The 19,729-nt window shown below is 39.1% G+C and overlaps 1 protein-coding gene across 2 annotated transcripts in view; it reads left to right on the top strand.

Moving 5' to 3' along the window:
* The window catches only part of Fam81a (family with sequence similarity 81 member A), a 58,388-nt gene that overhangs the window by 17,175 nt on the left and 21,484 nt on the right, over window positions 1-19,729 (top strand). The window contains exons 2-4 of one of the 2 annotated variants that reach the window (XM_047542554.1): window positions 758-825; window positions 2,030-2,303; window positions 14,416-14,534. In XM_047542554.1, coding sequence (XP_047398510.1) covers window positions 779-825; window positions 2,030-2,303; window positions 14,416-14,534 — 440 coding nt within the window. In that variant the 5' untranslated portion in view covers window positions 758-778. Of the gene's footprint in view, window positions 1-757; window positions 855-2,029; window positions 2,304-14,415; window positions 14,535-19,729 lie in introns of those variants that run through there. The other variant, XM_047542556.1, reaches the window with a different exon arrangement.

The raw sequence follows: 19,729 nt of genomic DNA, 5'->3' as shown, positions 1-19,729 counted from the left end.
GCCAGACACAGTATAGTCCTAGTGACTCAGGAGGCTGAAGCAGGAGAATTGCAAACTTGAGAACAGTCTTGGCAATTTAGTGAGACCCTGTCTCAGAATAAAAAGAGCTGGGGATGTAGCCCAGTGGTAGAGCTCCCTTAGGTTCAATCCTCAGTACAAAAAAAAAAAAAAAAAAAAAAAAAAAGAAAGAAAAGAAAAGAAAGAAAAAGAAAAAAGAAACTGCCTTGTTTCTGAAAAAGTGGCTTTTTGTTTATTTGTTTGTGGTACTGGGAATTGAACTCAAGGGTGCCTACCACTGAACCATATCCCACCCCTTTGTTATCTTTTTATTTTGACAGGATCTTGCTAAGTTGTTGAGGCTGGTCTCAAACTTGCATCCTCCAGCTTCAGACTCTTCAGTTATTGGAATTATAGGTGTGCACCACTGTGCCTGGCTTGGAAAAGTGTTTTTTCAGCTTGAGATGTAGGTGTGGAGTTAGGAAAGTTCTGGAAATGTCATTTGACAGTCTGTGTTGATCGGTTCAGCAAAATTTAGTAGTATTAACTTCAGAAGCATTTTGATTTTGCTAAATTCTTTTCTCTCTTATTTGGAAACATTTACTGTTTATTTCACATGAGATACAACCATTCAATAATATAACTGATCAGTGTGTCAGCATAATTTGTGAGCCACTTAGTAACTTCATAATAAGCTTTGTGGTCATTTAAATTTCCAGGTATAAACTGTTAAATAATTTAGTACTTGTTTTTTCGACAGATGTGAATTATTAAAAAGAAAATGGCCCAACGGAGCACTGTATTTCCTTCTCTTGTCACCGAGGAAAGGTATAATATATGGAAAATATGCATCTAAGGTATACTTTTCCTTTCTGCCAATCCCATGAGGGCTGCTAGTGGGTGTGATGGTCTTTATAAATTAAGTCTTGTGGCTGTTATATTATCCAAGTATAGTTTTGTTCAAGGGCAAGGAAGTATTCTTGTGTCCCCTCTCCTGGTTTCCAATTTATAGGATACCATGGACCACTCCATGACCCCAAGAGGTGGATATTTCACAGTTGCCCTATAGTAGGGTTGAACTTTCTATCAACAGTGAACTATAACTTTGGAGGCTTAAGGTTAATGTTCCTGTTAATTAATTAATTAATTAATTAATATGTACTGGGGATTGAGCCTAGGGATGCTGTACCACTGAACTATAGCCCCAATATTTTTTATTATTTACTCTAAGACAGGGTCTCACTCAGTTGCCAAGGCTACCCTCGAACTTGACATCCTCCTGCCTTCTGAGTCATAGGTGCGTGCCACTGAACCTGGCCCTGTTAACCTTTTTAAATCAAAAGTTTCAAACTGGGGGCCTACATGACAAAATTGACTCTTGGAAGTACATTTCATGATCTGTATGATCTTAAATACTTTTAAAATGAATTGTCAACTTTTAAAAATAGGGCAATTTCACATACAAGTCTGAATTTTTTGACTTTTTTTTTTTTTTTGAAATACCAGATAATCTGAAAAGATGGACTTGCATTCCCAGATGATCATTTATAGGAGGAGCAGAATTGTGGCTCCCTTTAGCTGGGAAATGCCCTGTCCAGTTCTCCAAAGTCCCTGCCACTCCCTCTTGTACCATGCATGGTGTGCTTCACTCATTTATGTCACTTGCCTGACCCTTGTGGGCATTTGACTTTGTAACCATTGTTTTCAGGGACAGGGCTGGGGAGGAGAGCCTGTCAGAAGATCTTGTTAGTCAGCTGGATCTTGATTTCACAGCTTGTGTGGGGACAGAGGTCTGTGCCCGGTTCTGCCAGCCTCTTGACCTTGGAGGTCATGCGCATAATTCTATGAGTACAATTATCTCAAGATCCTGCCTGGTTCATGGAGGAAACTCTGGGGCAGAAACTTTGCCTCAAACCCTGTTAATCTTATAGGGGTAAAAATTTGTCTTTCTTTCTCTGTGAAGTCTTGAATCTGGCTTTAAGAATTATTTCTTCCCAATGAGCCACCCTCATCCTGTGGTTTCCTTCTGCAGACGAGTGAGAACCATGCCGCGACACAGCCAGTCCCTGACCATGGCACCCTACTCCTCAGTCAGCCTCGTGGAGCAGCTGGAAGACAGGATCCTCTGCCATGAGAAAACCACTGCTGCCCTGGTGGAGCATGCCTTCCGAATTAAAGATGATATTGTCAGTAGTTTGCAGAAAATGCAAAACAAAGGGGGCGGCGACCGCCTGGCCAGGCTTTTCTTGGAGGAGCACATCAGAAACATAACTGCCATAGTGAAGCAACTTAATCGGGACATTGAGGTAAGGTGTGTGCAAGTCATGTGGGTTGTGTCTCTTCCCACAGAATTGATCCTTATCAGGTCACCCCACTCTCATTCCCACCTCTCAGGCAGTGTGCATGCAGACCTAAGCTGTCCCTCTTGTCTGTAATGATCGCCAAGGAAACAACTAACACAAATATACTAATTAAATTTATTCTAGCAGTTTCTGTCAGTGTTATTTGTGTTTATTCTGCAATTGCCTTGCTGTTTATTAAATCACTTTGTTTTTTTTGGCTTTCAAAGGGGAGAGAGAACTAGTCAAAAAGTTTCCTTGTAAAACCCTTCATATCTTTGAAGATAGCTATTAAATCAATTACTAGGTCAGCCTTTGCTGCTCCAGATTAGATGTTTCTAGGCCAGAATGATTATATATTATGCAGTTTATTATTCAGAGAGCTTAGTTATTTGAATTGCTTCTCAGACTCCCCTTTATTGCTCTATTTTGCTCTGAAATGGGTCCCATAAAAAAGCCAATGTTGTCTACTTGTAGAATTTAAAAGTTTACTGCTATTTTTTGGGCAGTCACAGGGATCATAAAATGTAGTTCAGAAATCTTAGATTATTTAGGGCCTGGACTTCCGTCACTGCATAATGGTAATATTCTTCACATGTAATTATTAAATATAGAAATAAACATATATGGCTAAATTAAGGAAAATCTTTGTTTCTTCCCATGGGGATTATATATGAACTATGCTTCCTGAAATTAAGTGCTTTTTTTTTTCTTATTGCCAGATTTGTGTTGTTATTAAACAGCTTTATTGAGGTATAATTTAAATACCACAAAAAATCATTCATTGTAGGTATACAATTAGATAACTTTTAGTATAGTTGCAGAAATATGCTACCGTCAACACAGTTCTGTTTTATGACGTTACCATCACCTACTGAAATTCATACAAGCCCTTGCTTCTACTCCAGCCCAGGGCTTATTCATTTACTGTATTTATAAATGTATATTTTCTGGACATTTCATATAAATGAAATTATACAATATGAAGTCTTTTGCATCTGCCTACTTTCAGTGGACATAATTTTTTTGGGGGGTGCCAGGGATTTAACTCAGGCGTACTCGATCACTGAGCCACATCCCCAGCCCTATTTTGTATTTTATTTTAGAAACAGGGTCTCACTGAGTTGCTTAGCACCTCACTTTTGCTGAAGCTGGCTTTGAATTCACAATCCTCCTGCCTCAGCCTCCTGAGCTGCTGGGATTACAGGCATGTTTCACTGTGCCTGGCACTGAGCATAATTTTTTGAGGTTCACCTATGTCCTGGCATGTGTCATGTCATGTCTTTTTGATGTCTCAGAAGTATTCTATTGTGTAGATATACCACTTTCTGTTTATCCATTAATTGATGGGCATTTGAATTGTTTCCAATTTTTAGTTACTATCAGTAAAGTTGCTGTGAATATTAAGTACAAGTCTTTGATGTGGGAAAGTCTTGATTTCTCTTGGGTAAATATTAGGAGTGGAATTGCCGGGTCTTATAGTGAACTTATGTTTAGCTTTTAAAAGCATAGCCCAACAATTTCCAAGGTGTCTGTCCTATTTTATAATCCCACTAGCAATGTATGGATGTTCCAGTTTGTGTGTGTGTGTGTTGTGTGTGTGTGTTTTGCAGTTCTGGGGCTTGAACCCAGGGTCTCAAGCATGGTATATCCCAGCCCTGTAAAAATTTCATTTTGAGATGATCTTGCTGAGTTTCCTAGGCTGGCCTTGAACTTGCAATCCTCCTGCCTCAACCTCCTGAGTCTTGAGATTACATGTGTGTACCTTGGTGCATCCTTACCTCTTAAAATGCTACCACAGTGGGGACTGAGTCTGAATATGAATTTGGGAGGGGACACCATAATTTAAATCATAGCAAATGCTTATTAGTGAAGAAACACCCAGTTTAGAGTGAAGGCAGTTGTAGATTTTCTAGTGGGGACTCTGAGGTCATCTCTACAAAGTGTATCCTTTTCAGGATAGGCCCAGTGAAGTGACCTGAAGTCTCAAGACCATTTAGTGTCAGTGCTGAGACTAAACCCAGGGGATTAAAAACTCCAAAAATGTGTTCCTTTCCCTTTTCTTCTTTTCCTCTTGGAAGCTGTTCTGGAACGCTGATCTTATGTAACCAATTCTCAAATGTGACAGGATGGCCACTGTAGCCATTCTCTGCTTTCTGAGTATTTCTGACCCTCCAGGGAGAAGTTGTTCATGAAACTAGGTAATTCCAGCACAGTCCTCACTGAGTTCTCCCTGGCCTCATTCTGTTGATGAGCATTCACTTGAATGACTTTGATAACTGGGCTCAGTACCAAACATACCTAGGAATTCAAAGTCATCAATCATTTTATGCTTTTGCTAACTATTTCTCCCCAAACGTGTTTCTTTAAGACAATTTTTGAACACTTTACAACACAGGGAGTTTTAAAGTAATCACAATTTTGCCATTTTTCCAACATCTGAAACGCATTTTATATACTGATTATGTCTGCCTCACCCAGACAGCACTTTTTTCCATTTATTTTTAGAGTATGCAAATTTTGCGAATAAAAATATGATTTCTGTTGTAGAGAGGGAAAATTGAGTAAAATCTAATTTTGACAAAAAATTTACTTTGGGCATGCTAGTGTTTACTTTTTTATAACTGGTAATAACTGTATATCGTATTAAAGTAACAGCACGAAAGTTTAGAAATGTAAGACTGCTCTGAAGCACTAATTATATGTACTTGTGTATATTATGAACTTGAGTACGTCTACCCAAACATAACCAAAATTAGAATACTTGATGAAACATCAGAACTGCTACATTGTAGCCAAACTTCATCAAAATGAAATCATGACAAATTAGTGTGTGTGGCTTAAATAACAGAATCATATAGCCTTCAGTTTTAGAGACTGGGAACCCCAAGATCCAACCTGTTTCCTGGTTCGTAGACGACTGTTTTCTTGTGTCCTCACAGGGCAAGAGAGGAAGCAAGACCTTGGGTCTCTTTTTTTAAGGGCACTAATACCATTCTTCAATGCTCCACCCTTATTACCTAAGTACTCCCTAAAGTCCCCCAAATCCCCACCTCCTAATACCATTGCAGTGGTGGGCATTTCAATGTATGCATTTAGGGACATTTAGCCCATAATAATAACATAGGGTAAAAATTTTAAGAAGTCCTTGTTTATAAGTAATAATAAAATTGGGATGGTGGGTGTTATACAAAAGATGATAGTTGCATATTTAAAACTACAAATGTGACAATATTCCAATTGTATTTCATTCGTGTGTGTGTGTACATGCGTGTGTGTGTCTGTGGTACTGGGAATTGAACCTAGGGGTTCTACACTGATCTTCATTCCCAGCCCTTTTTATTTTTTATTTTGAAATAGGGTTTTACTAAATTGCCCAATCTGATCTTGAACTTGCAATCCTACAGTCTCTCAACCTCTTGAATAACTGGAATCACAGGCCATGTGCCACCATGACCAGCTTTAAATTATATTTCAGTGATGTGAAAAGCATATTTTTTTGTCTATAGATTCTGAATTTCTTCTGAAAATTGCCTGGCATTTTGTTGTTTTTATTACTAGCTTATACTTGTTTTTTAGTTCACTCAGTAAAATTTTACTGGGCATTTATTTTGTAAGAGTAATCCTGCAGGTGATTTTGTGTTACAAAGCTAAAGCAAAAAGCAAAAACCATTCTCAATATGCGGAGCTCACTGTAGGCTCTTGACAGAGCTGGTCAATTTGAGAGATGTTAAATCTGCATCTTGGTAAATGTACCTAGATAAGTCTTTATGATTTTTTATCACATGGCTCTGAACACAGTTATATACTAGAAAAAAGAGTAAAATATGTTGTCAAACCACTAGCCTGCATGATCTTCAAGAACTAGAACAGAGTTTTAATTTTTCAATTTTTAGCACGTGCCATGATGTTCAACACATAGTAGGAGCTCAATCAATGTTTCACAATCAAAGGCTTCAGAGTCTTTTGTTCTTCTAGAACTCCATAATCTTTGCCCATATTCCATGTGCAGACTCCAATATGAAAACAAATGACTTTTGTACACTAGTATACAGTAGGTACTTAATAAATGCCGGGTGGAAGAATCTATTGTTTTAATACATCCCCACCCATGTCTCCATTAGCATTTTGCCTTGTGTTTGGAGTATGTCATCAATTATTTATTCCTCCAAGGCTTGCCACAAATTATCATTGCCATTATAAATTTAGAAGAGGTAATGTAGTCACTATGAATTATAAATGTCCGGATTATCCATACTGTCTCTGGGTAAGCATCATCATCCCCAGAAGCCAAGTTCTGGTAAGTAGTCTGTGGTCCCTTTTTGGGTGGTAAGCTTTCCCTTCTATGCCAACTTGATGGCTTGGGAAGTAGTTTGTATTCCGCTGTGTCCTCTTAGCACTTTAGCTGTATCTTTGGCCTTTGGGGAACCAGGCAGTGGGGCCTGATGGTTAGAACCTATAGACCTACCCCTGGTTTCCATGTGCTCAGACCTCATGGTGTCCTGCTGGCTTCACATGCTGGCGTTGACCTTGTTGAGTTATGGAAAACTGTATCAAGTCTTTATCTAACTGAATAGGTTGTATACAGTTTGGTAGTTTAATATTTTGCAAGTGAAAAGAGTTTTCTGAACTCATGGTGAGTGCAGCACTGGATGTTATTAACTTGTCAAGATAGAGATATAAAAATGATGTTAACATGTAGTCAGACTACAGAGAGTCTTGGTTCAATGTGTATCCAGCACTAACAATGAGGAGGAATTTTTGGCTACTGAATTTCATATATTGTACCTAAAAATGAAATTTTGAAAGGACTGTTTAGAAAGGATGCTGCTGAGTGATCTGGTCCCATTAAATTGAATAGAGGGATTTTAGTGATTTCAGTTATCATCCAAATTCATTTTATTTTAACTTCACCCATTAGACTTGACTTGAGTCAAGAGAAAGAAAACAACAAATTGAGTGGAATTTGAATATTCATTCAGTTCTATCGACAGAGGTTTTTCACTATAAATAAATTGGTGTTTTGGTATCTGCCTCATCTCTAGTACATCTTAGCTTGTCTGAGTTTATCTTTGAGGGTGCGGTCACCTATGGTACAAGCTAGAATAGTTTCTGAGCCTTCAACTTGGAAGACCAGATCCCATAACATGGCATTAAATTAATTGCTAAATTCCTCAGTTACCCAGGGTGAGCCAGGTACTGTGAGAGTGACAGGGGTTACAGTACTTACCCAGGCATACAGGGTCACTGCCCTTAGCCCTGCTCCACATTCTAGTAGGTGTACAGGCAGTAAAAACTTAAGTAACCAAGGCAATATCAGCCCATGTCAATGGTCTGATAAGATAACATGATGGCGAGTGATTGTGGGCTATTTAGAGAGGATGGAAGGTGACGTAAACTGGCAAAGGGGCCGGGCTGGCAAAGGTAGAAGAGACAATGGGGAGACCATTCCAGAGGGAAGGAAGGCCATAGGCAGGGAGGAACTTGGTATACTTGAGCAGGGAGGACCAAGGGACTGGAGTATCATGAATGGAGGGAAAGGACCAGTCAGAAGCCTTGAAGGCTCTTAAGAAGTTTGGGGTTTGGATATGGGAAGCTGTTATTTAGTTTCCTTCCTTCCTTCTTTCTAATAGGGGTCTTTCTAAGTGGCCCAGGCTGGCTTCGAAACCATGATTCTTCTGCCTTAGCTTTCCAAGTAGGTGGGATTACAGGCACATGTCATTGCACCTGACTTCGTTATTAAGTTTTAAGCCAAGGACTTTAAATAATTCACTCACACACCTGGTGCTGGCAACACATTAGTAAACAAAACAGATAAAAACCCTTGTGGAACTTTCAGACTAATTAATGTTTCGAGAAGGAGCACTCTGGCTACTGTGAGAAGAAGGGGTCGTGTGGGAGCAAGAACAGAAGCAGGGAGTTGGGCTGTGTCTCCTGCAGAAGTTCCAGGGAACTTGTGATGGCAGCTTGAATTAGGAGAGTCACTAGATGTGGAGAGAAGTGGGTGGATTCTGGACTTAATTTGGAGGTAGAGATGGCAGGACTTCCTGCATGTTGGAGTCTATTTGGGACTTGGCATCTTTTAGGGACCCACTGAATACCCAAGTGGAAGTAAATGCCAAGAAGGCCATTTGATAGAGAGGCTGGAACTCTGGGGAGTTGCAAGCCCCAGTATGGAGATGGGGAGCCAGGTAGGGAGCACCTACCTTGCAAGGCTCTGCCTTGAGCGGATGGGCCTTTCTCTAGTGATAATGGAGTTATACATTGATTTCCAAATCCTTATTAATCTATGAAGAGTTGGAGAAGGAGAAACATGGAGAACTCTTTCTTTCCTGGTTGTTCCTAGGTAGTGCTAGCCTGTTTGGGTGGCTTGGAGCTCCCAGGGTATGGGTTGTCCCCACCTTTGTATAGATAGCCTTATAGAGCCTGCTAGCCTGACACAGGAGTCCCTGTTCCATGCTGTCTTTGGGAAGGGAAATGCAATGATAGGCCATAACTTAGAAAACATACAGAATGGCAGAATGTCCCTGTTCCAAGGTGGCTGGCCTCTTCTCTCTGTGTGTGTGACTCACGTTTACTGGATGGACTTGGCCATGCATTCACCTACCCTGTAGGCTTCTCTGCTGCAAATGAGCTCCCTGAAGTTATACCTGGTGCTCTGCATGTAGTAGGCAGGCAAAAACATCTCTTGAACTGACAGTAATGGAGAACTGATGACTTACTTAAGGATAACCTTTTTAAAGTAAATGCATCATGATAATAAATTTCTCTAAAATGACAAATTAGAACACATTACTGATTTTACAGGATTGTTTTTCTAAGACTTCATTTTCAAATTCCGTTAAATAGTAAGCTCTGCAATGCCTTCTGTTTTCATGTAGTTTTTCAGTAATATGAATATTGTGTTAAGCTCAGATAGAATTCTTTTCTGTGTTCTTCAGAGTACTTCTAATACAATATCTTATTCATCTACATAAGAACTCTGAAAGATAAGTCGTCTATTTTTTCTTATTCTAAGCATTAAAAAATGCATTTCTTTTTCTGGTTATAAAGTAATGTATGTTCATTGTGGGAAATACACAAAAGAGGAATCACCCATAATCCCACTGGAGATAAACAAAACCTTAACGTTCTAGTACTTTATGAGGATTTTAGCACACAGCTGGAATCATGCTGTGTGATTATTTTGTGCCCTTTCTTTTTGCTTAACATTAGGTTGTACACATTTTGCCTTGTTTTAAAAAGCCCTCCGTGAACCTCCTAGTGCTTGTATAATGATGCTTCTTGTGAAAGACTTTGTGTGTGTCACACTATGAGAACATTTTTGTTATTTTTCTTAATATTTCCTTTAAGATTAATTCTAAGAACTAGAGTCACTGAAGCAAAAGCCATGAACATTTTGAGTGTATTTTGCTGCATCACTTTCCCGAAAAGTTGTTTCAGGAAGGGCCAACTGTGTCTTTTTGATTTTTGATACACTTTTTTAGTATTAAAGTTAAAACTATTTCCTGCCCCTTTTTTTTCTCTCTCTCTGCGATACTGGGAATTGACCCTACTGTGCTCTACCACTAAGCTATGCCCCCAGCCCTTTTAATTTTTTAATTTTGAGACAGGGCCTCACTAAGTTGCCCAGGTTGGCCTGGAACTTGCAATCTTCCTGCCTCAGCCTCTCCAAATCCCTTGAATTACAGGCATGTGCCACTGCCTGACCTAAAAATATATTATAGGCATGTGCCACTGCCTGACATAAAAATATATGCTTCTTCTACAAGTAAAGATGATATGATATTTTGATTTTTTAAAAAATACACTTTGGGCTGGGGATGTAGCTGAGTAATAGCACATGTTCTGTATGCACAAAGCCCTGGGCTTGTTTCCCAACCTACTTATTTACTTATTTAAAATAAGTCTATAAAATTAAAAAAAAATAAGTAAATAAAAATAAAAATTAGACTTGATCTTTTTTGAGCAGTTTTAGGCTTGCAAGAGCTGAGCAGAAAGTACAGAGAGTTCCCATATAGCCCCTACTCCCACACATGCACAGCCGCCTCCACCATCTACATCCTGCACTGAGTGGTACATGATAATGGTATGATCTTATTTCCTGACTCTTTGCTTACTAGAAAGGTTGAATCTTAAAAAAAAAAAAAAATGTTGTTTAATTATTTTTAGCTTCTCTTTTATGAAACCACTTTCCATTTTCTTTGCTTAGTGATTAAAAATCAACCCAAATGAAGTATGACTGTATCTAACCTTTGCTGTTTCCATAAGTCTAATGCAATGCTACTATCTCCAGGAATGGTTCATGACCCTGAATAGCTGCACTCCTGGGTCCATTCCTTACCTTTTTTTTTTTGTGGGTGGGGCCTGGGACTTTGCATGCGGAATAAGCCACCTGATGATATTTATACACCCCAAAGACCTTTGAGAACGACTAGTCTTATGCTTTATAATAAAGGTTTGAAGCATTCCATACAGAAAGCGTGTTACTTCTATTAACTGTTAACTAATAGGTGTTACTTCCCATTAAGAAAGAGAGAGTGCTTACCAGCCTTCCATTCAGTGGGAGAGTGCCAGGACCTGATTAGTCAGATCTGAAGTGTTCTTGCAGGAATATGTTCAGATGACTAATGTTTTGTCATTCACAGGTGATTGTAACTAGTTTGTATTCTTCATAGAGCAAATTCATTCAGAAAAAAAGTTGGAAACTACAGAAAAAACAGATAGATCTGACAATTCCAGCTTCCTTTCAGTGAACTATTTCTTTATTGTCATTGTCACTCCATCCAAAGTGACCCCTGTGAGATTTCCAATAAGGAAAACACACAACACTCCCATTCCTAATTTCTACTTTTTGCTAGGAAGTTTGAAAATCCTAAAAAATGTACATTAAATACACTTTCTGCGTGTGCATTATGCCTTAGAGAGAGAGAGAGAGAGAGAGAGAGAGAGAAGAAAAGATAAAATAGTTGAGGAAAGGATTCACAAAAATAATTTCTGTAAGCATAATTGCATTGTCTTGAATTGGTCTTCCCTATTCATTTGCAAATGGGACCTCAAATTGTCAGTATATCAGAAACCATCAGATTTCTAGAAATAAACAGCCCCAAGTAGATACCCAGGACTATATCCTCAGGAAAGGGAAGGTGGTGGTTTAGTGCCTGCCTCTACTGTGTTCCCAATCCTAGTGCCACCTTCCTGAAAATGGCTGTGCTAGATAGACTGGAGGCCCTGGGGACCCATCAGGGACCCAGCTTGGGAAAGCCATGGATTCAGGGTGTGGAACCCATGGCCAGGAGTCTGTGGAGGAAGGGTCCATCTTATGGCCTCACTCTATAGATCTGAGCCAGTCTCCTGCCCTTGGAGGCCAGGAGGGGCTGTGGAGGTGGTCTGTGTCCCCACTGCCTCTCAGCTGGCACAGGATGCAGAGAGCCCTTCTCCTCGCGCCTCACCTGGAGCCTGGCCCCATGACTTCACAGGCTGCACCTCCAGACCAAAGCTCCTCCTACACTCAGGAACACCTACTTAAGGCACCCCAGTGAGCAGGGAAAGGGAAGTCACATCACACCCTAGGCAACCCCTCCACCCCCAGCAGCTGGAGGGAGGAAGAATAAGAACGGCCCCTAAAACAATGGAAACAAAGAGGTGGACCATGAATAAAAAACCATCACACATTTAGGAGACCCAAGGGCAACATAAAATTTCTTCCTTGAACTCAAATTTTTAAAAGTGAGCAGATGAATTGGAAGCAATTAGTTGTCCACAAGACAAAGTGGAAGAATTCCATGAGACATCAGAGCCAAATGTAAAGAGAGAGGAACCAGAAGGGAAAAGGGAGAGACCTTGGTGGACAGATATAGGACATCAGACTGTGAATGACAGGGGTTCCAAAAGGAGAAAAATATACAGATGACAAAGAAGTATTAGTTACATAGAAGAAGAAATTTCATCCAAGTTGAAGAAAAATCGGAGACTATAGGTTGAAATGCTTACTGAGGTACAGGTAGAATTGAATTTTAAAAAGACCTACAATCAGGAATCAGGTATGTTCTGGCAAAATTCCTGAACTCCAATGATGAAGTACTTACTTCTAGGTACCAGGACCCAAGATACTTATAGAGGAAGAAGCATTGGACACTCTGGCAGCCTCAAAGGTCACCCAGAGGAAAGGCCCTTAGCTCAAGAGTTCTGTAACCCATCCACAGATCACCTACTTTCAGGGTGGGGGAGGATGGGAATCCACATGGCAGGGATCCAGAGTCTTTCCTCAAGTCCCTGACATAAGGAAAATGCTAGAGAAAGGACTTGAATACAGTGAACATGAGCAGAGACCCTGAGGTAGGAGCAGATGAAAAGCACACAGAAGATCTGTGATCCTTAAAGAAAGATCTACATCATTTTGGGCAAATACATATTGATAAATGCCTGGGACTATGTAATGAAAGCATTAAAAAAGAAAAAAAAATCAAAATACTAGAGAGATTCTGCAAGCAAAATTCTAATGATAGCCCAATCAAGAGTATTAAGATATTTTAGGAAAGCCTGATGGGAGTAGGGGACAGGGCAGAAAGGGAACAAAGTAAATTTCTTCTAAATAAGACTTCTGGGTTTGAAGAGTGATGGAGGTAGCCATGCAGATGTGCTGAGTGTTCATATGAGGACAGCCATGCAGGAGCTGAGCCTGGAATAGACGTGTGTGTGGTGTGAACATGGGAAAGGGAAGGTAACCACTCATGGAATAGTGATGTCTGGAATATTCCCCCATTAACAGGCAAGATGAAAGCATGAACGTAAGTCTAAATAAGGAAAAGGAGAAAGAACAACACAGTGACCGACATTGAATACATACAGCGAGATGAGAATGCAAACAACCAAAGCAGTGTGGTGTCACTCTATGGAGCCAGACTCCCTGGGTTTGAACCCCAGCCCAGCCACTTGGTGTCTGTGTGGACTTAAGCAAGTTGCCTAGAGATTTCTCTCTCTGTGAAATGGGGATAGTGATAGTACTCTCTTCTTGGGACTTTGTGAGGATTCAATTAATACACCTGATACACTTAGAACAGTGCCTGGTGCACAATCAAACCAAGCAGTTAACACAAAGTTACTGTTTGCCTCGTTATTTCTGAAACATAATAGTAATATCAGGCAAGAGGAAACTTAATGTTAAAGGTACTAAAGAAGATTATTACAGGATGGTAATAAACGCTTTTATCTAAATATGTACCAAATAAAATGGCAGCTAAATGGAGAACTTGATGAAAATATCGTGCAGTGGGAGAATTCATAATTCCTCTTTCACAGATGAAGAGATGAAGTAGATAAAAATAAATAAGATCTAGGGGAAATGAATAATGAAATCAGCAAACGCATAATAGACAAATTCAAACCTTACGTTCCTCAAGTAAAAAATATGTACTTTTGCATGTCTATGGAACATTAAAAAACTCAATCATGTGCCACAAATCAAACCTTAACATATTCCAAAATTAGACTATATTTATCATAAACCCATGTAATGTGAATTCAATGATAAAAATGACCACAAAAACTTCACTGCTTAAAAAGGAAGATGTGCAATTCTAATTTTTTTTTTTTTGAGATAGGGCCTCACTATGTTGACTACAATTGTAAGTAATCCTTAAATATCCAGATATCCTTATGTCAAAGAGGAATCCAAAACTGAAATTAAAACAACAAAAAAGAAAACAACTACCACAACAAACACAAAAAAAAGAAACAAACCTACTTCACACTCGACCTCTGGGCACAGCAAATACTGTACTTAAAATGCCTTTGTTATTTAAAAAAAAATTAAAATAAAGGAACTTAGTTGTTATCGGTGAATTAAAGGACACACCCAGAGTGGTCCCTAAGGTCTCTCATTTTCTTCCTAAGCCTCCTGGTTTACTCCTAAGCTACCTTGTTTTACCACATGACTACTAAAAAGAAGCTTCTTATAAAATAATAATAATAATAATAATAAGTTGTTAAACATTTTAATTTTTTCCCCAAATATACAATGCTTTTGCGACTGCATATAAATTTACAAATGACCTTCAGTGGTCTTTGTGTTCCCCAGGTACTTCAGGAACAGATCCGTGCCAGGGACAACATTAGCTATGGAACTAATTCTGCCTTAAAGACCCTGGAGATGCGTCAGCTTTCTGGTTTGGGTGATCTCCGAGGAAGAGTGGCAAGGTGGGTGTTCAAGTGTTGAGGTCTGTGCTCATCAAAATTTGTGTTTCATAAACTCCACTTTAGTGAGCAATATATTCATGAAGCCCCAAATTCCTTGCATTTCTTTACACATTCCCTCCCTGCTTTGCCCATAAAATTAGTGGTCCAAATCAAGTCTGGTTGTGAGCATGCCATGATTTCTTGTGTTTCTGAAATCAGCATGGTCTTCATGGGAAGAAATGAGCAGAGAGTTCCCTCCGCTGACCTGTGGCATTTGGTAAGGTAACATGTTCATTTTAACAAAATAATACAATGTTGGGACTAATATTTTGTATGCCTTTTTAAATTTTTAATTTTTCTTATAATTTGTTTTTATTTTCTGAAAGTATTGGTTTTTGATAGACTAGAAATTTTAAAAAGAGATCCTTCCTCCAAGATAATGTGAAAAGTACTGCTCTCTGCGTTACATGTGCTCTGTGAACCAGTAGCATCGGTATCACCTGGGACCTTATCAGCAATGTACAATCTGGGGTCCACCCCACAACTACTGAATTAGAATCTGCATCCTAACAAGATCCCTGGATTCATGTGCATGTCAGTGTTTGAGAAGAACTGCACAGGACTGTATCTAGGATTGTTTTTATCTAGCTGGGATATAGTTGTCCAAATTATTTATGGGCCTCTTCTGCCCTCTGCTGCTATCAAGAGCCAAGTACATGCATCTACACAGGAGCTTCAGAGTGAGTGGATGTGTCCTATCAGCCTGCAGTGACGATGAGGGTGATCTGCAAGTGGGGTGGAAGAAAGAGTAGAGACCCCCCAAGGTCCAAGGCCTCTTGGGAGTAGTAAGATCAGTTTAGTGGCAGAGGAGAATGCATGAATTGAATGAAGGACTAGTTGACCACTCTCCTGTGGCTTTCCATCCTCATCAGGATGAACTCCCCTCTCCTTAGTGTGAGCCTTGGTGATGGACAGCCTGCTGACGACTTCATGAGCTCCACCCTAGAGCGCTTTCTGCTGTGCCTTTGCACATGCTGTCCCTGTATCTAGCATTGCCTGTCCTCCTTCTTTTCTAACTTCTTGGAATTCTGCTTCTGCTCAGATGTCACTCCTCTGGGAGGCTCTCCTGACACCCCCAACTCTACCAGGCTCTCCTCGCATGTACCATTCCACCCAGTCTGTTGTCCTACTCACTCTTGTGATCCCCATCTTGGAGTGGGGTTCCATATCTTTTACTTCTGTAGCCCAGTTCCTGGAACAGTCTCTGGAAAGCAGTAGATACTCAACAAATGTTTATTTGGATGAGCAAATAATCTAGAAAAATCACTGTTAATGGGACTGAAAAAGCCTTAAATCCTTACTTGTTGAATGGCTTAAAAGAAACCCCAGGTCTATGCTACCTCTCAGAATGGCAAGGAGTTGGAAGGACTTGAGAGCAACAGGGCGGAGCAGGGACTTCAGAAGAACCCTGAGGGTCTTCCTGGCCCCTCTGATTGCAGGTTCTTGAAGGTTAAGTAAAGTAATATATGTAAGAGGCCTTGGTCACAGCATGGGGTGGAGTGAGCTTATGCGAATGGTAGCTGTCACCTCGGGGGCAATAGTGAAAGTTGAAATTTTCCTCATGATACTAGATCTAACACCCAAGTGGAGAAATTATTTGGAAACACTTTTAGAAATCTTACCTTTTTCTTCAGTTTCCTATCAATTTCTCTACCCAACTTGTTCCTTCCCTGTAACAAAAATACTTCTAAAATTGTCAAAAACATTTGTTATGAGCACCAGATATTTTTGCTTTGTTTTGTGGCTATATTTGTCTTTCCCTTGGAATGCTAATGAGAGTTTGATTGTTGAAATGAATTCATGGGAAATAAAAATTCTTTGGCAAAGCTTTGACTTTCTTGCATTTATTATGTAATTGTATTAAAGTAGTATGAAATTTATTAGTGATATTCTTTTTTTCCTCCCTATACTAGGGATTGAGCCCAGGGATACTCTACCACTGAGCTACATCCCTTGCCCTTTTGAAATTTTATTTTGAAACAGGATTTTGCTAAGTTGCTCAGGCTAACCTTGAACTTAGGATCCTCCTGCTTCAGCCTCTGGAGTAGCTGGGATTACAGATGTATGCCACCATACCTGGCTGTGATATTATTTAATTTTACAGTTTTATGGATACATTGGTGGTATAATGAATAGCAAACAGATCCTGATTTTTCTGTTAGATCAAACTCAGAAGGGTACAGGCAATTGCTCCTTAGAGGTGAGGGACACATTCATCCCAGTGAACAGAACACATCCTAAACAGGACTTGGTCAGAGATTTTCCCATTTCTCCTTAAAGCAGAGCTCCAGGAGTTCAGCTTTCCAATTCTTACCAGAACATTTGAACCATTATCTGGTATGTTGTCTTCACTTTTCCGAGATTCATCGGCCTCTTCCACTTTCCTCTGTGAGGTTGGTTGGCATGGTCAGAGAGCTTTATAGGAAAAATACCTGTGTGCTGAGGCAGATGCCTGAGTCCCCTCCTAGGTGCTTAGTAGGAATTGGAGTAGGATAATATGAGGAGTCCCTCAGGAATGGCACAGCAGAGATGCATGATGACCTTTTCTCTCTCTCTTCTCTCTTGCTCTTTATGAGGAGCTTTAGTGAGATAGAATCCACTCACCATAGAAATTACCTATTCAAAATATACAATTCAGTAGGTTTCTTTCTTTCTTTTTTTTTTTTGAGACAGGGGGTCTTGTAAAATTGCCCAGGCTGGCCTCAAACTGGTGATCCTCCTGCCTTACTTTCCTGAGTAGCTAGGGTTACAGGTGCTTGGTTTTTAGTATATTTACAGAGCTGGGTAACTATCATAATTTATTTTATAATATTTGTATCATTCAAAAAGAAACCCCACACCCATTAGCTATCACTCCCCATCTTTCCCCCAACATCCACTCATCCCTCCATTCCTCCTGCTTCACCGCCTAGCCCATGGCAACCACCAAACACTTTCTGTTTCTTCTGGACATGTCACATGAATGGAATTATACCATATGTGGTCCTTTGAAACTTCCTTGTTAGGCTAAGCATGTATTTTCAGGGTTCATCCATACTGTAGCATAGATGAGTACTTCATTCCTTTTTACGGTCAAGTAATGTTCCATTTGTATTTCATGTTTTTTCTTTCTTTCTTTTGCTGTGCTAGGGATTGAACCCTAGGCCTCATGCATGCCAGGCAAGTGCTCTATTGAGCCACATCCTGAGCCTGAATGTTTTGTTTATCTGCTCATCAGTTGAATGTTTAGATTGTTTCTACTTTTCGACTGTTATGAAGAATGTTGCTGTGAACATGTGTATACAAGTTTTTATGAGATTGTTTTCATTTCTCTTGGATATGTAACTAGAGAGAAATTGTTGAGTACTATGGTAACTAAATTAAACCTTTTGAGGAACAAAGTAGCTAAACCATTTTCCAAAGTGGCTGCACAATTTTACATTGGCACCAGCAGTGCATGAAGGTTCAGATTTCTCCACATCCTAACACTTACCTGTCTTTTTGATTACAGACATCCCATTGGGTTTAAAGTAGTATCTCATTGTGGTTTTGATTTGCATTCCCTTAATGACCAATGATGTTGAACATGATTTAATATGCATATTGGTTATTTGTATTTCATATTGATTATTTGTGTATCTTCTTTGAAGAAATGTTTTTCCAGGTTTCTTGCTAATTTTTAAATTGGATTGTCTTTTTATTATTGAGTTATAGGAGTTCTTTATATTCTAACTACAATTCCCTTATCATATCTGATTTCATTTTTTTTCCTAAGAATCATCTTCTCACTTTCTTTTTCTTTTTTCTTTTTCTTTTCTTTTTTTTTTTCTGTGGTGCTGGGGATTGAACCCAGGGCCTTATGCTTGGGAGGTAAGCACTCTACCAACTGAGCTATCTCCCCAGCCTTCTTTTTTCTATTTTTGGTACTGGGGATTGAACCAACCATTTGTGTTCTACCACTGAGTCACATTCCCAGCCCTTTTTTATTTTTGAAACAGTGTCTTGCTAAGTTGCTGAGGCTGCCCTTGAACTTACAGTCCTCCTGCCTGAGTAGCTGGGATTACATCAGTTTCTTGATTGTGTCCTTTGAAGTACACCCAAAAAATTTATCTTGATTACATCTAACTTATTTATTTTTTTCTTTGGTTGTGTGTTTTTGGTTTCATATTTTAGAGACCATTGCCTAAACCAGGTCATGAAGATTTATACTTATATTTTTTTCTATGATTTATAGTTTTAGCTCTTAGATTTGAGACTTTGATTCATTTTGACTTAACTTTTTATATATGGTATGGAGTAAGGTTCCAAATCCAGTCTTTTGCTTGTGGATATTTAGTTGTTCCAGAATCATTTGTTGAAAAGTCTGTTCTTTTCTCCATTGAATTGGTTTATAATCCTACCTGAAACCCATTTGGTCACAGATATATAGGTTAATTTATAGACTCTCAATTCTATTCCATTGATCTATTAATCTGTTCTTATGTCAGTACCACACTTCCTTGATTACTATAGCTTTGTGGTAAGTCTTGAAATCCAGAGATGTAAGTCCTCCAATTTTGTTCTTTTTCAAGATTCTTTTGGTACTTCTGAGTCCCTTATATTTCCATATGAAATTTAGGACCAGCTTGTCAATGTCTGCAAAGAAGGTAACTTAGAATGTTGATCGGGATTGTACTGAATCTGTAGATCAATTTGGAGAATATCATGATTCTGTAAGTATTGTCTTAGATTTATGAATGTGGGTATCACTCCATTTGTTTAGGTTATCTTTAATATCTTTCAATAATATTGTTTTCAGAGTATAAATTTCATACTTCTATAAACTTATTCCTAAGAATTTTTTGTTTTCTTTTTTAAAATATTTTTTTTAGTTGTTGATGGACCTTTTCTAAAATTTATTTCTTTATATGTGGTGATGAGATTATATATGCCTCATGCATGTTAGGCACGCACTCTACCACTTAGCTACGACCCCAGCCCCTATTTTGTTTTCTTAATTTAATTTTCATTGCTACTGTATAGAAGTACCATTGATTTTTTGTATTTTGGTCTTTTATCCTGCAATCTTGATGAACTCATTTATTACTTCTAATAATTTTCAGTGGAATTCTTAGGATTTTCTATATACAATGTCATGGCATCTGCATATAGATAGTTTTACCTCTTACTTTCCAACT

This window comes from Sciurus carolinensis, chromosome 2 (assembly GCF_902686445.1).
Source record: "Sciurus carolinensis chromosome 2, mSciCar1.2, whole genome shotgun sequence".
Lineage (NCBI taxonomy): Eukaryota > Metazoa > Chordata > Mammalia > Rodentia > Sciuridae > Sciurus > Sciurus carolinensis.
Note: the sequence above shows the minus strand (reverse complement) of the source record. Positions and strands in the feature narration are given on the sequence as shown.